This window comes from Thermobia domestica, chromosome 17, assembly GCF_964235325.1.
Source record: "Thermobia domestica chromosome 17, izTheDome1.hap1.1, whole genome shotgun sequence".
NCBI classification, from domain to species: Eukaryota; Metazoa; Arthropoda; class Insecta; order Zygentoma; family Lepismatidae; genus Thermobia; species Thermobia domestica.
This window is the reverse complement of record NC_137470.1, coordinates 79,228,315-79,250,867: the sequence shown is the minus strand read 5'-3', so window position 1 is coordinate 79,250,867 and position 22,553 is coordinate 79,228,315. Positions and strand designations below refer to the sequence as shown.

Below are 22,553 nucleotides of genomic sequence, written 5' to 3'. Positions count from 1 at the left end.
TATCGTATGATTTAATTATAAGGTAATATCAACATTAAAATCAGTAAATAACCGTATAAATTGTTTGGAGTAGATCTCTTTGTGTCTATAAAATGCTATTAGATAAGTGATTGTTCTCACGATTGCAAATTTCTTAACTATAAATTTCCAATAAAATATATGTTTAATATAGCAGTAATATATCAGATATATTTTGTTGTTAACATTTTGTAAGTAGTAAGATGTTTTGTCCCCAGGGTTGAAATTTATTCTGCATGCTTTGCACCAGATGCATGAGGATAGCATTAAGATAGCACCGGAATGTAGCAAAATAGTTGTCTGGATCATAATACACAGTCCTTGCAGAAGTTTTCGCAACCACAGCTTTAATGTACACTATTATGTAACCCAATTGACACTGCTGTGTGACTGGTTGCGCACCTCCAAGGTGTCGAGTTTATTAAACGCTGCCTTGGCTCTAACGGAGCAAACTTTATTTTGTGTTAAACCAATTGTTATATTTTCCCAGTTTCCTCAGATGCAATTTTATAATATTCACCCATTTTGTTGACTTATTTAATAGTTTGTCTTACAGAGACTTCCAAAATAATACTAGATTTCGATGCTTTTAGTTAATTCAGAAGAAATCGGAAAATTGCAGGAAGCAACGAATTATGGAGGGAAATATACTAAGGAAGGGAAGGGTTTACAAAGGAAAATGTGAGGATATAGAACAACTAGATAGTGTTTGGAAATACAAGGAAATATACAAGGAGAAAAAATCTATTGAACTCCGGAGGAAAGGAAAGAGTATTACAGTGACAGTAGAAAATAAGAATGGGAAGGTAATTAGCAAGACGAGTGACGTCTTAGGAGATAGAAAGTATATGTTGATGACTTGTTTGAGATTAGGGATAGACTGTCTGGCCTAGATGTTGAAGTAGGCAATGAAATGTCCGAGGATGATAAAAGATTTAATATTCTTTGTGATCAGTTTCAAAAAGGAACTGAATAGCAACCGAAATAAATAATATAACGGTAACCAAGAAAGTTCTGTGGTTTTCTGTACAGGTCTGTTTTCAAGTGGCCCTCATACCGTGAGTTGAATGTGAATGGAGGTAAGGCGAATGTCAGTTGTTGGTGTGGGTATATCCAACATACTGTCTGGTTGCGGCAGTTCAGTTACATCATGAACTTGCGTATGGACAGAGTGAACATAGGACCTCCACAGAACGTCATAAGGGCGTGTACGCCGTCCGAGTCCAAACTGGGGTCAAACACCGCTTCAGTCGGGCGGAAGATATTCCAGACCTTTGGTTAGGGTATCGTGACTTCTTGGACAATGCAGCTGTGGTCTAGCAAGTTTAAGGACTGTGATGAAACACTCGAAGACGCACCACTTACCGGAAGACCAACACATGTACAAAATGAGGATCTTCAAGCAGCAATTGAGACGAACAGTTTGCTAGGCATGTGACGAACTGGGACTACAATTCAGAGTGAGTGGAGAAGCCATTCAGCAGCACCTTCTTCAACTTGGGAAGCACTACACATTGGGTCGATATGTCCCACATGATTTTCTCTCCGGGTCAGAAGGCGACGAGTGCAGACAGCTATGTTTCTTTGCTGTCTCGTCTGAGGGAAGGAGCCAGTTCTGTACAGGTGTTGACATGTGATGAGAAGTGGATCCTGTACGAAGCTCCAAGGCGCCGTCATCATTGGTTAGCATCAAATGAACCGTTTCGAAAACGAACGAAACCAGCACTGCACCAGAAGAGTTTGGCGGACTGGCACTGCTCGCGGAATCGTGCATTGGGAACTGCTACCAGCTGGTCAGAGTATCAATGCTAGTAACTGGTCCTTGCAGGGCATCAGTGCTGTCAGCAGTTGAGCCGTGTTCAAGAAAAACTCAAAACTCTCGAGCCATCACTTTTGAATCGCAAATGTGTTTTCGTGTCACAGGACAACGCTAAGCCCCATGTAGCTATGATGACCCGGGACACCATTCTATGACTTGCATGTAAAACATTATTACATCCGCCATACTCCTTGAATATTGAACCGTCCGTTTGACACTTTTTCCATTCGTCGGACAATCACCTTAGAGGATGCCAGTTCAAATCCTAGTAGAGGTGTAATGTACTTGATACCTTCTTCGTTTCACGGCCCACGGAATCCATGGCTTTCCGGAACGTTGTCAGAAGTTTATCGATGCTGGTTGGGACTAATTTTGATCTTTCAGGTACGTCTTAGTTGACATATCGATGTTTGAAGGTGGTGGATGAAAAAGTGACATAACTTTCTTGGTTACCCCATATATTAAAGGAATCCATTAAGGGTATCAGAGACAAGGTAAAAAATAATTGTCCAACTCTGCAATAAAGTACTCTTGTGTATGAAACAAAAGGGTGAACACATTATTTCCTGAAAGCGACCATACCGTTTGCGAATAAATCGAACATATAGACATGTGAGAACTATAGAACTGTTATTCTCATACCGTATAAAGCAGAAATTATGTTTCGAGTAGTAAACAGGAGGTTGTACGGAAGAAAAAAAAAACAACATAAAAAGTGAATGAGGTACAGTTCTGGTTTATGAGAAGTAAAAACACAAGAATGTAATTGGGTTATTAAGAGTACTCAATGAAACGTTTATGGAACAAGAGACGGAAGATTATGTTGTGTTTATTGATTCAGGAAAATTTTCAACCATGTAATCTGGAAATTAATGTTGGAAATTCTAAAGATGTTGGGTTGGAATAAAAAATCAAAGACTCATAAGAAATCTACATACGAAGCAACAACTAATTTTAAAATAGGGGAAGAAATGACAAAAGATAATGCAATTGGAAGGGGAGATCAAGAAAGAAGTCTCTCGCCAACATTATTTAATATTTATTTAGGAGATATATTGAAAAGGAGCCTACATAATGAACACGGTATTTCGATAGTAGGTAGAATGATTAGATGTATATGATGTGCAGATGATATGGTGCTTGTTTTGAAATCTGAAGAAAATAATGAATAAGACGTTAAAAATTGACTGAAGAATGTAAATAATGTGAGATGAAAATAATGGAAGCGAAGACACAGACCGCTTCGTTTCAAGCACCATTTTTTTTCTAACATTTATTATATGAGGTGCAAACACGAAACGAAAGGAAGGGCAGAAAAAATGCAAGAAGCATTTAGGTGAAAGAAAAGTCTATTTTGTGTTTCCCTGAATAAACTGTTGAGAAATAGTTTCATAAAATGTTTCGTGTGAATTATTGTACTGCATGAAACAGAAACATGGAAATTACACAAAAGCGAATAAGAAAGACTGAAAGCTTTCATAATGTGGGGGTGGAGTAGAATGGAGAAAATTAGCTGGATCGAGTGGCAAACAAATGAGAGGATGTTAGAAATGATGGGGAAAGAGAATAATTTTAGATGCAATTGAAAGGAAGTAGAGAAACTTGTTCGGATAATGGCTGAGAAAGAAATGTATCATGAACGACGTGTTAGAGGGTATGATGGCAAGAAAGAGATAGAGAGGCGAAAGAGGTTACAATTGATAGACGGTATCAAAACAGAAAATCATGTGTGTAGAGGAAGAAGTTATCTGATGCCTGTGAGGCATGGAAGCTTCTCAGTTACGGTGTGACCTGCAATAGTGACAAAATACCCATGATGATTATGATCCATGCTCTTCTACATTTTAAACTGATGTTTTCATGTTAGATTTGATTGATAGAAGGAAAGTTACATTATCAGGTTTTTTGATTCCAATGGTTGGTTTTCGACATTGATTCCTGTTATATAGACACATTTTACAGTTTAAAATAAATTCTTACTATTATTTTTAATAATTTGTGAAAAAAGTTATTATCTTTAATTTAAAAAATATTATTTTAAATAATATTATTTTCTTTCCTTTTCAGTTAACGAGAAGGAGATCAAGAAATGGTAAGTATCAGTATTGTAATTTTGCAATCTTGTTACTTACGATACAAGCTTGAATAATAACAAGAGTCAGACATTAAGATAAGAACTTTGTAAACTGAGTTTATGTTTAAAATGCATTGTGCTTCATTGTTAATTTATGATACATAACATAACAAGCCTAGTGTAAATCAATGGCACAGGGAAGTAATGCCAATCTCTTCACATAAATCAGTGTTAGATATTTAAAAGGGTTTATTCGCAGTTCCATTACCAAGGGCTCCAAAAAGTAGATGTTGAACAACAGATGTAATAGGAATTATTTCTTAAGCCTTATCTAGAAATACTGTTATTTTGGCCCTAAATCCTTAGGAAGTTCGTCGAAAAGGGCAGCAAAGTAAGTGAGTCATTAGTGATTTAGAGGAACTGAGAGGTTTTAGGGATGAAATCAATATAAGAATAAGATTAGTATGCAATCGCATTTAGCATATGTGAGAAACATCCAAAGAGGATAGCACCAAGCTGAGATATCGGCATAGGTGATGGGTCGAAGATTTGTTCAAATCTTGATATCTCGAAAGGAAACAAAGGCATGTGAAAGAAAAGGTATGTTTGGAATAGAACTTTTCAGGAGATTGCATATGACATGCAATTTGTTTCAAGGAAACTTCAGGAATAGGAGGAGGCTACTGAGAGCTCATTATTCGTCATGTTAAAACTGCTGCTAAAAGTTCCAAATGACGTCATTATGACGTATAAAAATATGTTTTCCCTAATGAGACTGTATTCAAAACTGGGTGGACGCATTAAAGACTGAAGCGAATGATATTGTATCTATTCCAGGGATAATGTTAACTAATATGCTTCTTCTGTATCAGGAAGATGGCGAGTGATAAACCAGACAACACAAAGCTTACACACGTACGTATCTGTGGTGCGGCTACCAGCTTTACAGCTACAATATGTAGCTTGAATTGAGCTACGTATTGTCAAGGCACGATCAATGAGTAAAGTCCAGTGATCTTTGCTCTTGGAGAAGCGAGAAGTAACGGTAATTGAAGAGTATTGAAACCTGCATTTGAGTAATCTAAAGGAATGTGATCCAGAGAATGTCAAATATTCTTCTGGTCACTCTGACTTCTGCATAATATGAGGCAGCTTGATTGATGTGATGTTAGTTATCTCCCGAGGGCGAAGCTAGGGAAATACATCTGAGGTTAGAAATTCTATAGGAATGAAAAAATATATATACAAATCGGTGCTTTGTAAGAGGTGAAACCAAGGGCTGGAGAAGATTCTCTCGCGACACCTTGCATAAAATCTATGGGCTACTTCAAGTTGGCCACAAAATGCGTAAAGACGCGATCGAAATTCGTTGTCAATAGTGCAAACAGCTTGAAGATCCTCAGCAAGATATTGGACATTGATTGGAGGGCTGTAATGTGCAACATATTTGAATCTTTTGATTTGAGCATTTACAGTCTCTACAATCCATCTACAATCTAGGTACAAATCCTAGATTGATTGGCACTTAAGTCTGAAAGGTGAAGCTGCTTCGGGTTCAAAAATGGTGGACTACAAACTTGAAATTGTGATCCTTCTAATGCAGCCCTGCAACCAAGAAATCCTCCATGAAGAACAAAGATATCGCCAGGTTCAAATAGCTTTTTGAAGTAATTTTACTCCATCAATTCTAATAAGATTTTGACATCATTTGTGCCTGGAAGCCAAAACTGAAACGATTGCAGGATGAATCAATTTGTTGAGGTGATCATCATTGGTTTCATGAGATTACACTTTTTCTTCTCTCCCCACGTTTTTCTCTGGAAGAAGTAATTACGAGATTTCTCTAGGTAAATATGTCCCGTCCCAGATTGTAATGATTTCTTCGCTCTGAACACTATAAGAGTGCGAGATATCTCTGAGGTATTTGTGTAATGACATCGCGAGTGATTTTTGTCCATGCCAATATGGGTGGGGACATAGTAGGATACAAGGAACTCTCTAGCTCCTCTAATCCAACAACTTTTCGTAGATTGGGAGATGTGCCATTCATATGCCACTGCCTATGAGACAGATATAAACATACCTTGTATTTCATCTCACCTACAGCATCTAATTTGGAAGCAAAAGTCTCAATATCTTCTCGAGAAAGACCTGTTTGATTTCCAATTTGACGGACACTCATTACGTCAGAGGCCAAGTTGTTGCTGCTTGACTTGGTATCACTGTCTCTAAGCGCAAAACTCAGCCATTTCAACTCTGATGATGCAAACGTAGAAGTGGCGGTGTGAATAGCTTGAGGCAAAGACTAGAATAATGTTGAACACAAAAGCTGGTCTGGAGTGAGATGAGTGCTGCAGCACCGAGTCTTCCCAGGAATTGACAATCTTGGTGACTATTAATACATGAGTTCTTTCAACCCTTGTAAACCTCGCTCCCCCACCTCTCGGTACAAATGATTTCCGCATATCAATGAAAAGTACTTCGTTTGTACCGGTTTGTACCGCAAATATTTCTGTTTGTAATGTACTGCAGTATGAGAAATTAAGAAAACAAAGTAGGACCCAGTTCACGCAGCCCCCATAATATCCTAGGATCGATTTAATTGGCTCATTGAAAGATTTTTGTTTGTACCGTCCTGGGTTATGAAAAATTAACGAAACAAAATGGAGGCCCAGGTCAAGCAGGCCCTCAATTCACGACTTAATACACCGGGTAAACATGATTTCTGCTTGTCACATGAAAATACTTGGTTAGTACCAGAATGTACCACAATGAGTTTTACTTTAACCATAACAGATTATGATAAATTAAGAAAACAAAATTGGGGGCCTGTGTGAACATGTCCCCCACGTTGTACAAATGATTTAATCGACTCATTTGAAAGATTATCATTTGTACCGGATTGTACCGTAGTTTGTTTCGTTTGTACTGTCCTGGGTTGTGAAAACATAACGAAACAAAATGGGGGCCCAGGTCAAGCAGGCCCTCAAATCACACTTAATACACCAGGTACACATGACTTTTGTATGTCATATGAAAGTACTTGGTTAGTACCGTGTTGTACCACAATGAGTTTTAATCATAATAGATTATGAAAAATTATGAGAACAAAATTTGGGGGGCTGCGTGAACCTGATTGAGGACAAACTGGCCCGGAAAACACAATTTCCTTACAATTCGAATGAAAAGGGACCAAAAACTTGTACCAGTTATGTACTAATTTGTACCACCAAAAGTCGAATTAGCACTAATACTTAGAAGTTTGAATTCTTGATTGCGGGTCAATCTGTCACCCATAACTTATTTTTCTTTCGAATAGTAATCAAAACGGTATCAAAAATTTGTAGCCAATATTTACCAATTTGTAGTACCAAAATTAGAATAAGTACAATCACCAATTTCGAGAAATTTGGATTTATGTTGGCGGGTTAGACTGGCCCGCACAACTTATTTTTCATTAAAAGTTCGAATCAAAACTGTATCAAACATTTGTACCCTATATGCCACAACTCTTTTTCTTTCCAATTCGAATCAAAATGGCACAATAAATTGGTACCCTATACTAACAAATTTGTGCCACAATATTAGAATTTGAACTTCCATAAATTTCGAGAAATATGAGTTTTCGATGGCGGGTCAAACTGGATCACAAAACTTATTTTTCTTTCAAATTCGAATCACAATGGTACCAAAAAATTGAATCCAATATCCGTCAACTTCTAGCACTAAAATTAGGATTTGTATATCCTACTTATTTTGAAAAAAATGGAATTTTTATAGAGAATCAGTATGACGTCATTCTGGCCTACAGAACACATTTTTTCTCATTCGAATGAAAACGGTACTAAAACTTTCTTAACAATATATACCAATTTGTACCACCAAAATTATGATTTGCACCCTCAACAATTTTGCGAGAATTGAATTTTTAATGGCGGGTCAAGCAGGCTTGCACAACACTTTCTTTCCTAAAAAAAAATTCAAATCAAAACGGTATCAGAATTTTGTACCCAATGTCTACCAATTTGTAACACTAAAATTAGAATTTGTATCCCAAGAAATTTCGTGAAGCATCCCGGGCCATATCAGGCAGAATTTTCTTGTCAGGTCAAACTTGCCCACACAACTTATTTTTCTTTCTAATTTAAATCAAAATTGTCCAAGAATTTGTACCCGATATGTACCAACTTTTGCCACAAAAATTAGAATTTCTAGCCCCACCAATTTCAAGGAACTTTAATTTTTAATGGCGGGTCAAACTGACCCACAAACACTTTCTTTCCAATTCGAATCAAAAAACATTATAAAACTTTGTACCTAGTATGTACCAATTTGAACTACCAAAATAAGAATTTGTACCCTTACCAATTTCGAGAAATTTGAATTTTTGTTAGGAGGTCAAGCTGGATAGCACAAAACATTTTCTGCCCTATTCGAATCAAAACTGTATCAAAAATTTGTACCCAATATGTAACAAGTTGTATCACCAAAACTAGAATTTGTACCCCCACTAATTTCGAGAAATTATAATTTTCGGTGGCGGGTGAAACTGGACCTCATAACTTATTTTTCTTTGCAATTCTAATGAAAAGTTACCAAAAATTTGTACTCGATATGTACTAATTTCTATCACCAAAATTAGAATTTGTACCCTCACCGATTTGAAGAAATTTGAGTTTTGAATGCTGGAGTCAACCTGACGTCGAAACTTGGCTCCCGCAACTCATTTGTTTACGAATTCGGATTAAAATGTTACCTAAAATTTGTGCCAAGTAAGTACCAGTTTGTACTGTCAAAATTAGAATTTCCAACCCTACCTGTTTCTAGAAATTTGATTTTTCATTGCAATCTGTATGGGCATGCCTATCTTCTTTTTTCTTTGTACTGAATCAAAATGTTATTCGATTCGAACGAGAACACATAACCAAATTTCCCCGCAATTCATAAAAACGGAACGAAAAGTTTGCTTATAACTTGCATGAGCAAAATTATGTACGAATAATGATTAGAAATTGTTATTCAACGAACGGCCAATTTATTACCAAGTCAACTCTTCCATTCCAAAGGCTTATTCAGAATTCATATGAAAATTCTCCAATTTTTTTTTAGACAATATAAAACAAAAAAAATTACATTGTACCTTCACCAATTCAATAAATTTGAAATGCTTACTCAAATATGTGGATCTGTTTGATCTCAAGGTAAACAACAAAATCGTATTTTTTTTTTTTTTTTTTTTATTCGACATCACCACTTTGCAAACGAATTTCTGACTGATACCATTAAACATTTTAACTCTGATGTTTATTATTGATGGTAACTGAATTTGTAAAAAATTGTATAAGCAAATTAGAACTTATATTTTGTTATCGAAACGGAGATATGAGTGGATGGAGACGACTTCACAGAACTCATCCTCTAAATGAGCTCTGTAATAAAAATTAATATTGTCCATGATCACAAATGGTTGAAGAAAAAAAAATCACCCTCCCATAAATATCATAATCTATTATGATTAAACTAAAACTCACTGTGGTACAATACAGTACTGATCAAGTACTTTCATATGACATACAAAAGTCATGTGTACCCGATGTATTAAGTCGTGATTTGAGGGCCTGCTTGACCTGGGCCCCCATTTTGTTTCGTTAATTTTTCATAATCAGGACGGTACAAACGAAACAAATTACGGTACAATCCGGTACAAACAAAGGTCTTTCAAATGAGCCAATTAAATCGATCCTAGGACATTGCGGGGGGCTACGTGAACTTGGCCCTCTCACATTGTTTTCTTAATTTCTCATACTGCAGTACAGTACAAACAAAAATATTTGCCACAAAAACCGGTACAAACGAAGTACTTTTATTGATATGCGGAAATCCTTTGTACCGAGAGGTGGGAGGAGGGTAGGTTCACTAGGGTGTTCTTTCATCCTTTCGGAATACAGACGAGGTATTGAGGATTTATTGCAGGGAAAAAGGCAAGAGTGATGGGAATCTGCGGTGCGCATGATTACCAATTCAATTCAATTTTGCGCCTTTGAATGATGATTCTAGATTTGAAGAGTAAGATAAAAATGACCTCATTTACTGAGCTTGCTTATATCGATTGTTGTAGCACTTGTTGGAGGGATGTCCGTTGAAAGTTATAATACGTTCCACTAGACAATTTTGTGAGATCTTTGGAGCAATCAAGCCACAATCTTTTAGCAAGTGGTTCTATTTTGATTAATTGAAAAGCATGTCCAACCATAAAGCATTAAAATGAAGACTTGGTTAGTGATTTTTTTTAAAGAGACTTGAATCTATACTTACCTAAAACGTAAACAAACTGTTTTTCAAAACACCTATGCACACAAATGGAAACAAACTGATTTCAGAAAACAGTGTAAAGAACTTCTCTTATTGAAGGTTTAGCACTAACTAAATGCAACCTTGCTTTGTACCACATTGGATTACACTGTCAGGCAAGTACTGCAAAAGACATATGTTGTCATTGCTACGAAGGTGGAAATGCCTTCCCCGCAGGTCTAGTGGCTATTACGCGTGCCTTTGGTATCAAGGGTTTCGATTTCAATTCCCGGTGAGAGATCATATGAAAAGGGTGGTTCGGATTTCACTCTAAACTGTTGGTCCAAGTCTCATATAGCCTTGCCGCTGAAAAGGGACGAAACGATCATCAATCAATCAACGAAGCTTGAAATATGACTAGATGTTTGAAATGATTTGGCAGCAGTTTTCACTAGTTTCACTCTGTTGCTGAAGTTTCCTTGAAACAAACTGCATGTCATATGCAAGGTACTGAAAGGTTCTATCACACTATACTTTTTCTTTCGTGTACCTTTGTTTTGTTTCGAGATATCTAGTTTTGAACAAATCTTCGACCCATCACATATGACAATAGTACAGTGAATATTCTTGTCACAAAATGTGTATGCGATAAAATTATTATTTGAATATTCAAGGGTAATTCAGGAAATAAGACCGTTTAGTTGTACAAAATGAAAAAAAAAAAAAAAAACAATATTCATTACAAAAAATAATTCTGTTACGTGCCTGAAGCTTCTCTCACTTCTCTACATAATCACAACCTTCTTTTAAACATTTGTTGTATCTGTTCACGAGCTTTAAGATTCCCATGTTATACCTTTCTGCCGCCCAGTTCATTCAATCAGGTATTCACTATCTTCTTCAACTCATAAGGACCCCCAAAACGATTACCGCCCAAAAACACTTTCAAATTAGGGAAGAGGTGGAAATCGATAGGAGCAAGGTCCGTAACATAAGGTGGATCATCTAAAAAATTTCATCTGAATTGATCCAACAATTCTTAGTTGCAGCAGCAGCATGGCAGCAGACATTGTCGTGAAGGAACACGATTCCTTCAGAATGAATTTCTATCCTCCCGTTTTTGATGGCTCGCCATAGTTTTCGTAGAGTCTCGCAGTAACAACTTGCATTAATAACAATACAGTTTGGCATGAAATCCTTAAAAAAAAAACACCTTTATGATTCTCAAGAAAGGTTGTCATGACTTTTCCTGTTGAGATGGTCTGTTTCAATTTTCTTGTTTTTTTCTCTTCTTGGATGAAGGATGATGCCACTCAAATGATTGGCGCTTGATCTCTGAGGTGATGTGAGGTGCACAGGTCATAGAACCAGTCAGAATCCAATCAAGAAAGGCGTCCCCATCTGTGTGATATCGTGTCGAAAATGTCGATATTGAACCCATTCTCTGAGCTTGTGTTGTTCATTGAGATGCCGCGGAACCCAGCGTGTACAAATTTTGTTGTAGCCGAGATGTTGCGACCCAATTTAACCAAGCAAAGAACCAGAAATGTCTGGAAATACGTTGTGCAATTCATCGAGGGTTACGCGCCTGTCTTGCAAGATTGTTCTCTGCAGTCTTCAAGTTTTCTGTGAGGAGTGATAGGCGTCCAGGTCGAGTTTCATGGTGCACATTTGTTTCTCCATTGTTGAACATTTCACACCAGTTTCTCATATTTGCTTCCTTCATTACATAATTGTCATGCACTACTTTCAGTTACCGATTTCACCTTTCAGAATCGACCTTATTATTTGCATAGAGTTTTAAATAAAAATGAGATAGTAATTATTCCTAGTTTGAACCTCACAGTTGGGGGAGATTTAATCACTCAATCCATTTTAACCACCCCAATTGCACAAGAGCGACTTCTTGCAACCTCCACTCACAAATTTATAGAGACAGCTGTTACGGAAGCCATTTGAACCTGAAAATGGAAAGAGAAGTGAGCTGCGTGGCAGAAATGAGCGGGCTGTCGTTTGCTTGTAAGTAGTAACTATCTGGGTTAATGAACTGGCAGACAATATATAGTCTTCACATTACTTGAAAGAGAAGTTACTGTCCTTTGAAGTAATCCTCATAGATGGTAATGCACTTCTCGGAACTTATGTACAAGTTCTGGAAACTCATGGCGTACTTGTCTTTAGGGATGTCCTTCAACTAGCTCATAACATTACGTTGAATATCAGAAATTTTCTAAAACATATGGCCCTTCAGGGCTGATTTCAATTTGGGCAACAAGAAAAAGTCCGGGCCAGACAAATCTGGGAAGTAGGATTGGTGATTAAGTGACACTACTCCCCAGTTGGCCAGAAACTGCTACATCAGAAATGCAATGTGAGGCCTCATATTGTCGTGGAGCAGGGTACCGACGCGTTGCTTGGCTGGGATTCATTCCAGCTTGATCCGTTGTTGCAGACATTTCAATTTATCCACGTACATAAGGGCAGACATTCTTTATAAGGGCACAAACGTAATACCCTCAGGGAGGAATTCTTTATGGATGAAGCCCTCAGAGTCGAAGAACATCGCGAACATTGTCTTGATGCGGTATCTGTCACTTCGCACCTTCTTGCTTTTCGAAGACCAAGGGCATTGCCAATCCATAGTTTGACGTTTGTGTTCGGCGTCGTACCGGAGGTACTAGATGTTATCGCTCGTGAGGATGGTTTTTTAGGAAATTTGAGTTTCTATCTACCATGTGCGTGAGGTCTCCACAGGCGTCAAGCCAAAGTTGCTTTTGTTCCAACGTCCAAGTGTGAGGCACGAGTCGAGAGCAAGGCTTGCGTTTACCCAAATCCTGGGTAGTTATGAGGTGGGACATCTCAAGATAAATTTCCACTTCCTCCATTATCATTCGCATTGTCACACGAAGATCCTGGAGCTCCTTCGTGGCTAAGCTGTTAGCGTACGCGCCTTTGGCGTGGTAGACCCAGGTTTGATTCCCGGCGGGAGCTCATGTGGTTCGAATTTCACGTTAATCAGTAGGTCCCGTCTCATATAGCCTCGCTGTTGAAAGAGTCGTTGAACTCAAAATCAACTCAACGAAGATCCTGGACCAAACGTTCCTTCACTTTCTGTACGTTGTCCGGGATGTGGTAGTTGCAGTTCGGCCAGTTCGGGGAGCGTCTTCCGTGGTGTCCCACCGTTGTTGGAAATGTGTAAATCAGTCATAAACACACTACAAGGTGACAGCACGTTCTTCGTAAACTGTTGTAAGCATTTCATGAGTCTCTTTCTCTGATTTTCCAACTTTGAAACAGAACAGCATATCCGTTTCCTGCTCCATTTAGGGTTCGTTTTTGATTTCGACCGCCCTCACTACACCATTACATTACAATGTGCAGTTTAAACACGATAAGCCCACTAGCAGGGTCGCCGCTCGCGAACTATTTCAGACATATAGTCACCTGTCTGGTGAAGGGTGTGTCAGTAGTGCATTCTTATGACTGTAAGCAGTATGACGTCAATCATCGAACTTTCTGGAACCATCTTTTTTTTACGTTTACTTTTGACATTGCGAATCAGTATTTGAGAATATTGTAAATAGTAATAAGTATCCAAGTTATCACCTAATGCTAACTTTAAACTATGCCAAGGTAATGACTTTGCTACCTTTTTATATACGAAGCTAACAGTTCTATTGAAGACTTATTGCTTCTGCCTTGAACCACATAAGATATGTATTTAAAAGATTGGCAGCTTCCGATTAAAATCAAGTGGAAACATACGTAGACTGAGAAAACAATGCTGTCAGAATGTAAAATTATATTTAGTAAGTTTCTAAAGGATCTCGATCCGACGCGTCTCTGTTTGTCATTGTTTGTTTGTCATTGAACCTGGATCACCGTGTCTCTGTCAAGGGCGTCGTTAAGGGGGTGTAAGGGGGGAGTCTCCCCACAAAGTTACCGATTTCTTGGCAAGTTGGCAAATTAAAATATATAGTTGGCACTTTGAAGAATGAAGTTTTGTTCAATTGACTTCTTTGGTTTAACATTTTCTTAGCTAACCAGTTGCTATAAATTATTATCAGTTCTTGTAAAGACTTGGCATAAATTTTGTGTAGTTTCCTATCTTGAAATAAATTGATATACCGGTATTCGTTCAAAGCTTCTTTACTTGTTACAAGTGATCACACTTAACTTTTGTTCATTTGATATTCCTAAACATTTTGAAGAATCTTTAATGAAAAATCGAGAAATTGTACCACTGACAAAAATAGAATAGAGGTGGTGTGCAAAATTAAAGCAAAGACAGAAGAGGCGTTTCGGTAGCATGTATGTTGGACGCAAAAGCATTTGATACAAGAGCGTATACAATACAACAGGCAGATTGTAGACATTAATAAGAGAATAATAAGAATTGATATTAATAAAACAAGAACAAGGCAATAATTGGTTAGTATAAACTTTTTACTATGTATAGTATGTAAATTTGACAAATTTAGGAGCTTTTTTCTAATAGTAAAATGTCAAAGGGAAGTAGATTTGACATATTGAATATATTGTGTAAACGTGTCTGCTTTGTGTGTAAATAAACCTTTCGCTTTGAAACAAAGCTTATCATACTAATATAGAAGACAGCAATAGATTATTTCTAGGGATGAGCACGAGCGAGTTTTCTTTGAAACTCGACTCGACTCGAGACAGACATCTTTGAGCTCGATTCGAGAAGAAAATTTTCCTCCAACTCGACTCGAATTCGGATCGGATTTCGAGTCGTGTCAAGCCAAAACGAGCCAATGCGAGTTAAACTCTTTGTGTAGTTCCAAGTACTCTCTTCAAGTAACCTACATAGACAATATAATTATCAATGATATTACTACTACAACTTATTATTTATTTATTTATTTATTTATTGGGCACCTATTAAAGGAAAATAATATTCCCATTTACAATATGCTTACATAATTACAAGCTTTATAAACATTAAGACACGCAACAAAAGAAGAAAAATAAAATAAACATGCATTGAACAGTACAAACATGAGAAAATACAAGGAATATATATATTTGCATTAATTCCTCCAGTAAGATATGCAAATATACAAATAGAACCTAGTAAAGACTATAAACCCAGTCCTTCACGACAAAAGTGACACAGAAAAAAATAGAACATAACAAGAATAGAAATATTTAAAATATAAATGTTTAAATAAGATTTCTGTAAAAAAGAACAAATGTTTTCACTTAATTTCAAAACACCATAATCAATGTCAGGTTCGAATTAAAATCTCTTATATTCAAAAATTATATTTAAGAGATTTTACATAGACGGAACAAGGCATAGCAAAGTCTAAGTCGACATTCTCCTGTATCAGCTTGTTGAATAATCGACAAACTCTAGTAATAGGTGAGTTTAAATATGCCATAGTTTGAGATCTGTTGTAGATAAAAGGTAATCGGTTTCTTAATTTTTTTTAATTTTATATTAAAATTCAATAACTTTAGACACTCTGAACGCTCGACAATTCCGCTCACTAATTTGTAAAGGAAAATTAGCTGATAGGGCTCGTGTGTAGCTACCAATGAACTACAACCAAAAATACTCAGAAGAGTTTTGTACGATACCTTTGTTTCATAAGAATTAATATTAAAAACCTTATAATACAGATATCTCAAAAAATATTTTGGATACGTTCAACCTTGTTAATATAGATTTTGTAATAAGGAGAATAGACTATAGAAGCATAATCAAGTATACTTCTAACAAGGGTATTAAATACAGTTATTAAAGCATGAACATTGTGAAAGTTTCTGGTGTTCCTCATTACTAATCCTAAAAGCTTAAAAGCCTTATTACATACTTTCTCAATATGTACATTAAAAGACATTCTATTATTGATGACAATTCCCAAATCATTTACCTCTTGGCATGTTTTGATATTTAAGTTATTAATCTTATAATCAAAATAAGTGGGATTACTTTTTCTTGAAAAGGTTATTGCAATACATTTATTGATATTGAAATGCAGTTTATTTTCAAGACTCCAGTTAAAACAGCTATTTAAATCATCTTGAAGCTTCCAAACATCATTAGGTTATCTTATTTGTCTATATCGTAGCGTTTTCTTTCTTATTCTAGATCACACAATCTTTACCTCAGCACAAGCCGCTCTTCGTAACACTTTTCTTGAGGAATATATCCACATATTCCTACTTAATAAGGTACATCTCACCTCAATCTGTTATGTTGCATCCGTCGTTTACAATTGTTACGTCTCGGCATCACTGTACTTCTAGCTGAGCCAGTAGAGGACTAGTGATTAGCTTTTCTCCCATTCCATTGGTAGTCATTCTCGAACTTTAGAAATGTTCTTCATCATCTTACCACATCCTTGTATTACAAGCAACTCCTTGTGATGGTAGTAACCATATGCTTCTGCCTTGATCGTGATATCCTACACAGTTTATTCCAATATATCTCTATTAATTTTTTCACTTTATAATTGTAGCGAATGTGAATTTACGTAGCCACATAGCTACACAGCGGAAGAGTTCAATTAATTAATTAAGTGACTGGTCACATTAAAGATGTCATTCTGTCTTTACCGAAACCAACGAGGACCGCTAGTTATATTACTCCTGATATAGTTATTGTTTAGAATAATATCTTACATAATAGCTCTGTTGAGAGTCTCAATCTCAATGGTAGTAATTATACTCCAATCGAACCACTTATGATGCACCACAGCTTCTGAAGCTAATCATAATCGAACTACCTACCGCTATGATAAGAAAAATGTACTATAAGCAGATCGCATCTCACGGATCGTCTTTCTTATCTATCATCACCAACTATCGAATCAAAATTCTATCACCCTCTCGATTTTATCGTTAATGTGATGCTACGCACTATTGCAAATTACATAATTAAATCTACTATTTCTATCTTTGGATTATCGTTGTATTTTCAATACCTGTCTATGATCAAACGTTCTTGCCAGATCTGTAGGGATTTTGTTGCTACTGACAACCCCGATTCTCTACAGCATATCGATAAGTACATTGTACCGCTCACAATTACCTCAAAGCTTACAAATTACGGTGCTGGATTGAAACTTAAAATCAGCTCCGTTTTGTTTCTCATCCTACTTATTATTGAAGAGTTTTAGGCAATCACTGATCAAAATACTCGAACCTCTTTTCGAATGTAATACACAACTTCATGCAGGGTAAAAGTGGATCTGAAAATGTAGGGGGACGCATGACGTCACGCCGTCCATCGTGCCTATCTTTGTTAATTGTATTCTTTTAGAAAGTTGGGGGACGCCAAAGATATTTTCGGGAAGTTAGGGGACGACGTCTTCTCGCGTTCCCCCGCACTTTTACCCCTGACTGTTAGTGACAAGGAAAATACATTTTTACACTATCTTTTGGACATATTTACTCCATTCACACCTGATTTACCTAATCGTCCCCGTCCAGTACACAAACTGAATCTTGACTACTCTCATTTACAACCTAATATTGGAACACTATTCCCGAAAACAATCCTTTTGCTACGCCAGTCTTAACTTCCAATACCACTTTTGTCGTTGTACATAACCGTAACATTGCTTCTGGTATGAACTCTATTACATATAAAGCACGTTTAGGGAAGCCTTCTACACTGTCGTATATTTGCTTTCCTTTATTTATACATTTATTCTTTGTTATGATTATCTCCCTGCTGACTGGAATACAAAGAAAACCCTTGTTTCTCTTAAACCAGGTTACATACGGTTTTCATACCGCACCTAGTAAGGTCTTTCATGGCTTAGCTCGAAGACTATCAAACAAAAAAGAACAAAAAAATAAAATTGGTTACCTTATGTTAAAGCAAGGGACCGTGGTGGCTCAGTGGTAGAGCTTTCACCTCTCGTGCATGGGGTCCCTGGTTCAATCCCAGCTCGCGCCAAGTGAACTTTATGGTGGACAAACACCGTGTGTGTGTGTTTTCTCAGGGTTTTCCCGTTTCCTCCCACTTTCTTCATTCCACCATTTCATTCATTTCTCATAATCACCGCCTCCTTTAGCCTAGATGGCATAAGCGTGGGACGTAAAACTAAAAGATTCCATTCCATTTTTATGTTGAAGCTATACGTGAACATACCCTTAACATGTATATATATATATATATATATATATATATATATATATATATATATATATATATAACGTATATATATATATATATATATATATATATATATATATATATATATATATATATAACGTATATATACATAAAGAAGTGAAATTGAATACCACCTCCTTTTTCGAAGTCGGTTAAAAATACTTGTGCATATTAGTTATTTTTTAAGTAATTGAATACTAGACTGTAAAACGAAAGACCCTTACATATATAATTTCAATATTTGAGATACTCAATTATAGTGCGTGATACGCAATTCACTTGAGTTATCATCGCTTCCGGGCAAGACCATAAAACTCCTGAACAAAGGATACTGTTGATAACTTGTTAATACCGTGTATATGGATTCCGATATCCATTTATCTATCAACACACACACACACACACACACACACACACACACACACATATATATATATATATATATATATATATATATATATATATATATATATATATATATATATATACTACAGTGCCATAACAAAACTCTTCGGGGCCCCGGTGCAAGAGGATACTTACTCTCCCACAAGCGAACGAATTTTTCAATATAATAGTAAAAGCAGCAAACAATATTACAACACACACACATACACAGAAATACTTTTCTCCAAAGCAGTGGTTCTCAACCTAATGCCTATCATAATCCCCATTTTATCACATCCTCTTGCCAACTTTCCCCTTTTTCTGATTTGTAATAACCTTGTGCGGGATTTTTAATATATCTATTGAGATCTTATGATATCCATCTATATCTATGATAGTAGAGACCTTTTTTTATGTATTGGATACAGTAATTTCCCTAAGAGGGAATGGATTAAAACCAAATTTGGTCAGTTCACTCATATTACAAATATCGAATCCGATCCTCTTTCATTTAAATTGATTTATAAACAACTATGCACTTGTTGAAGATGTTTCATAGACCTATTTTTCTTTTTCAAAACAGTATGTATAAAAATGAAAATATGCCTATCAGAACAAAATTCAAAATAATAATTATTTTGTTGTATTAGATTATAATTACATTTATCTCTTCTGCTTATCTTCGCGACTCCCATGAAACCCTCTCCAAAGCAATCTTAAATAATAGAATAACATAAGTTAGAAAACTTATATCTACATACTACAGCATTTCACAATTTACGATAATTTTACAGGCCTTTCGGAAAGCACAGCACAATATCAATCGTGCAAAGTAAGTGAAATGTCTTAGTCAAAATAAAAAAAAAGGTATTAATCACATACATTTTTAAAGAAAAAACGAAAAACATAAGAAATAATATATACGCGTTATTTACAGAGACGAACATCATGATTAAGAAATAAAAAGGAATATCAGGGATGCTGCACAACTGCTGAAACAATTTCAAAATAAACTTGTTGTAATAGATTCAAATATTCAAACATGCAAGGTACAGGACAATATAACAAAAATTTAAAGTCGTTTCAGAAAGCTTTTACTCCTAGCTTTAGCATCAGCAGAATCTAAAACTATCTTGTCTATGTTTGCTTGAAGTTTGCTTTCGTTCTACTTTTAATATAGCAAAATTTGTTGACCTTTATTGTAAGGTATTATTTCTCAAGTTGTTCTTTATGAACTTTAATTTGGAGATCGAGCATTGAGCAGAAGTCACACTTACTTGACTTGTTAGAAAAATTACACACAGGCCCTATTTAGGTAAGTTCTATTCTGTGCTCGAGCACAGGGTTTCAGAACTTAGGGACGGCAAAATTTCGGATTTTTTTACAATTCCATATTTTATTGTTACAATGATAAGAGTAAATATTTAACAAATTCAATCATAATGCAAGTGAAATTATAAAATATAAAAATGACTTAAGAATTAATTGAATGCATTTTCTTCGGACAGTAAATTAAAACCTACGTGAATAAATTACCTGACAGTGTTGAGAGAATGTGTCCTCCACGAATGAGTGGTTAAGTTCGTTGCCTTGTAATCAAGGGGTGCCAAGTTCTATTCCTCTTGCGGACACAAGTGGTTCGGATCCCAAGTTAAGCTGTAGGTCCCGTCCTTAGTACATCATCATCATCCCATAGAAGGCAACGGTAAACTACCATGGGTTCATCTTCCCCAGAGATTTTTTGGGTCAAACACCTACATTCGGGCAGAACACCACATCATAATCATCATTTGAGAGAATTGGGCAATTTAAAATTATGTTGTAACTTTTGTAATACCTAAACTGCTACTCAACAAGAGCTGGTATGTTTGCAAAATCACGGCTTGTTTCCTTGTTTGAGACATAAGTTTGTGGGGGGGAGACGACAAATTATTTAGAGCACATGAGCGCACAATATATAGATACGGGCTTGATTACACATGCGGTAAGCACAACAGGAAAAGGTGTAGAATACCCATTGCCCACTAAGAACAAAGCTATTTTCGAAGGTTACCTGTTTTAGCCCTATTATAACCTCTGAACATCAGTATTTCCCGTGGAAAATCTGAGGTTACATCACTATTATACTTTGTAGCAAGGTAATATCCAGATTTCCGAAGGTCTTCCTCAGATGCAGACAACAATGTTGTTGGGTGAGAAAAGAAAAGCTATTGAGCACTTCAGTCATTCCGTGGAAACGTGTGCTAAGTTGTGACACAATACATCCCGAATAGTATAGAAATACAGTGACATGAAATATATCTTGCGATACATCTAGTAGACTATCCTTAGCCAGTTCATCAAAATATTTCTTTGCGAACATTTTGCGTTTCTCTTGAAATGTTTCTGAAGTACTCAATTCTGTGCACAGGTCTTTCTTTGATTTTAGAAGCTCGTCATACTTTCACCGCAGATCTTTCATTTGCTGAAGTGATTTCTTTAGATTTCTCTGCAGAGCAATACCAGAAGACTGCAAACTTTTGGAAGTTACATACATGGACATTATAATCTTTTTTTTAATGTCTCGCCTGCTCTCAAGTCATTTTTCTTTACTTGTCAGACAAATTGCGGTAAGAGATGTTTGAACATCAGCAATTCTGTCTTCAATGCAGCTAACAGGTTTTGTTTCCCACCTAGTTATACATTTTTTTTAAGTTTTCTTATTTAATTTTGAAGCCATTTCCTCACCAAGAGCTTAAAGTGACCGTCTTAGGAGCACTAGAACTAAAAAAGGAAGATATATTGAAGAGCATAAAAAAAGTGGAAACATATGTGGAGACTTTGCAGCATCGGCAATTAAGATTCAGATTATACGCACAGCAATGAACGTAGAAGCGTTTGGAGTAGTATTACTAATTCTTGCTTGTAAGCCACCACAAACTCCGCTTATTACTGATATTCCATCAAATTTCTGCCCTTTGCATCGTTGTATGTCGATTTGGTTGCTGAGTAAACTTTCACGAACGAGATGTTCATAATTCTCCACATAGGAAACAAACAACAGAATATAAGTATTCAGTAATAAACAGGTTAGCATCGGCTACTGGGCTTAGGGGCCCCCAAAACAGAAAAGAATGTTACCAAAATTGCTAGTAATCTAGAATTTCACAATGATTATTTCTCACACATAAAAAAACGAATAACAGAATATAAGTTATTATTCAATACTGAGTAATAAACGGTTTCAGTGGGTCCCTAGGTTTGGGGGCCCAAAAACATAACACATGTTACGAAAATACTCATAATCTAAAATTTCAAAATGATTACTTCTTCCATATAAGAAATAAATAACAGAATATACGTATTCAGTACCGAGGAATAAACGAGTTTAGCGAGGAACCCTGGGATTGGGTACTCCCAAAACGAAAAAAGAAAAGTTACGAAAGTTGTAAGTAATCTAGAATTTCACCACAATGATTATTTCTTACACATAAGAAATGGTCCTATAGGTTTGGGGAGGGGGCAAAACAAGAAATATGTAACTAAAATTGTTGGCAATTTTAACACTGACGATGATTTTTTTTTCAAAAAGGTGAAGTAGAGTAATAACAATATAAAAAGTGAATGACAATATAACTATTCAGTACCGAATAATAAAAGGGTTCAGCGAGGACTCTAGGCCTGGGGGCCCCAAAAGCAGGGTAAAAACTTACTAAAAATGCCGGTAATTTTAGAATTGACAATTATTTTCTCTCGCACATAAGAAATGAGTAATAAAATATAAGTATTCCGTAGCCTACTGAGTAATTAACGGGTTCTGCGGGGCCCCTAGACTT

General features: G+C 36.2%; 1 protein-coding gene across 1 annotated transcript in view; it reads left to right on the top strand.

Annotated features, from left to right (window-relative positions):
- Positions 1-22,553, top strand: part of LOC145674557 (frequenin-2-like) — a 142,852-nt gene that overhangs the window by 21,493 nt on the left and 98,806 nt on the right. The window contains exon 2 of the mRNA XM_081744731.1: positions 3,905-3,929. Within this exon, the coding sequence (XP_081600857.1) occupies positions 3,905-3,929 (25 nt within the window). The remainder of the gene's footprint in view (positions 1-3,904; positions 3,930-22,553) is intronic.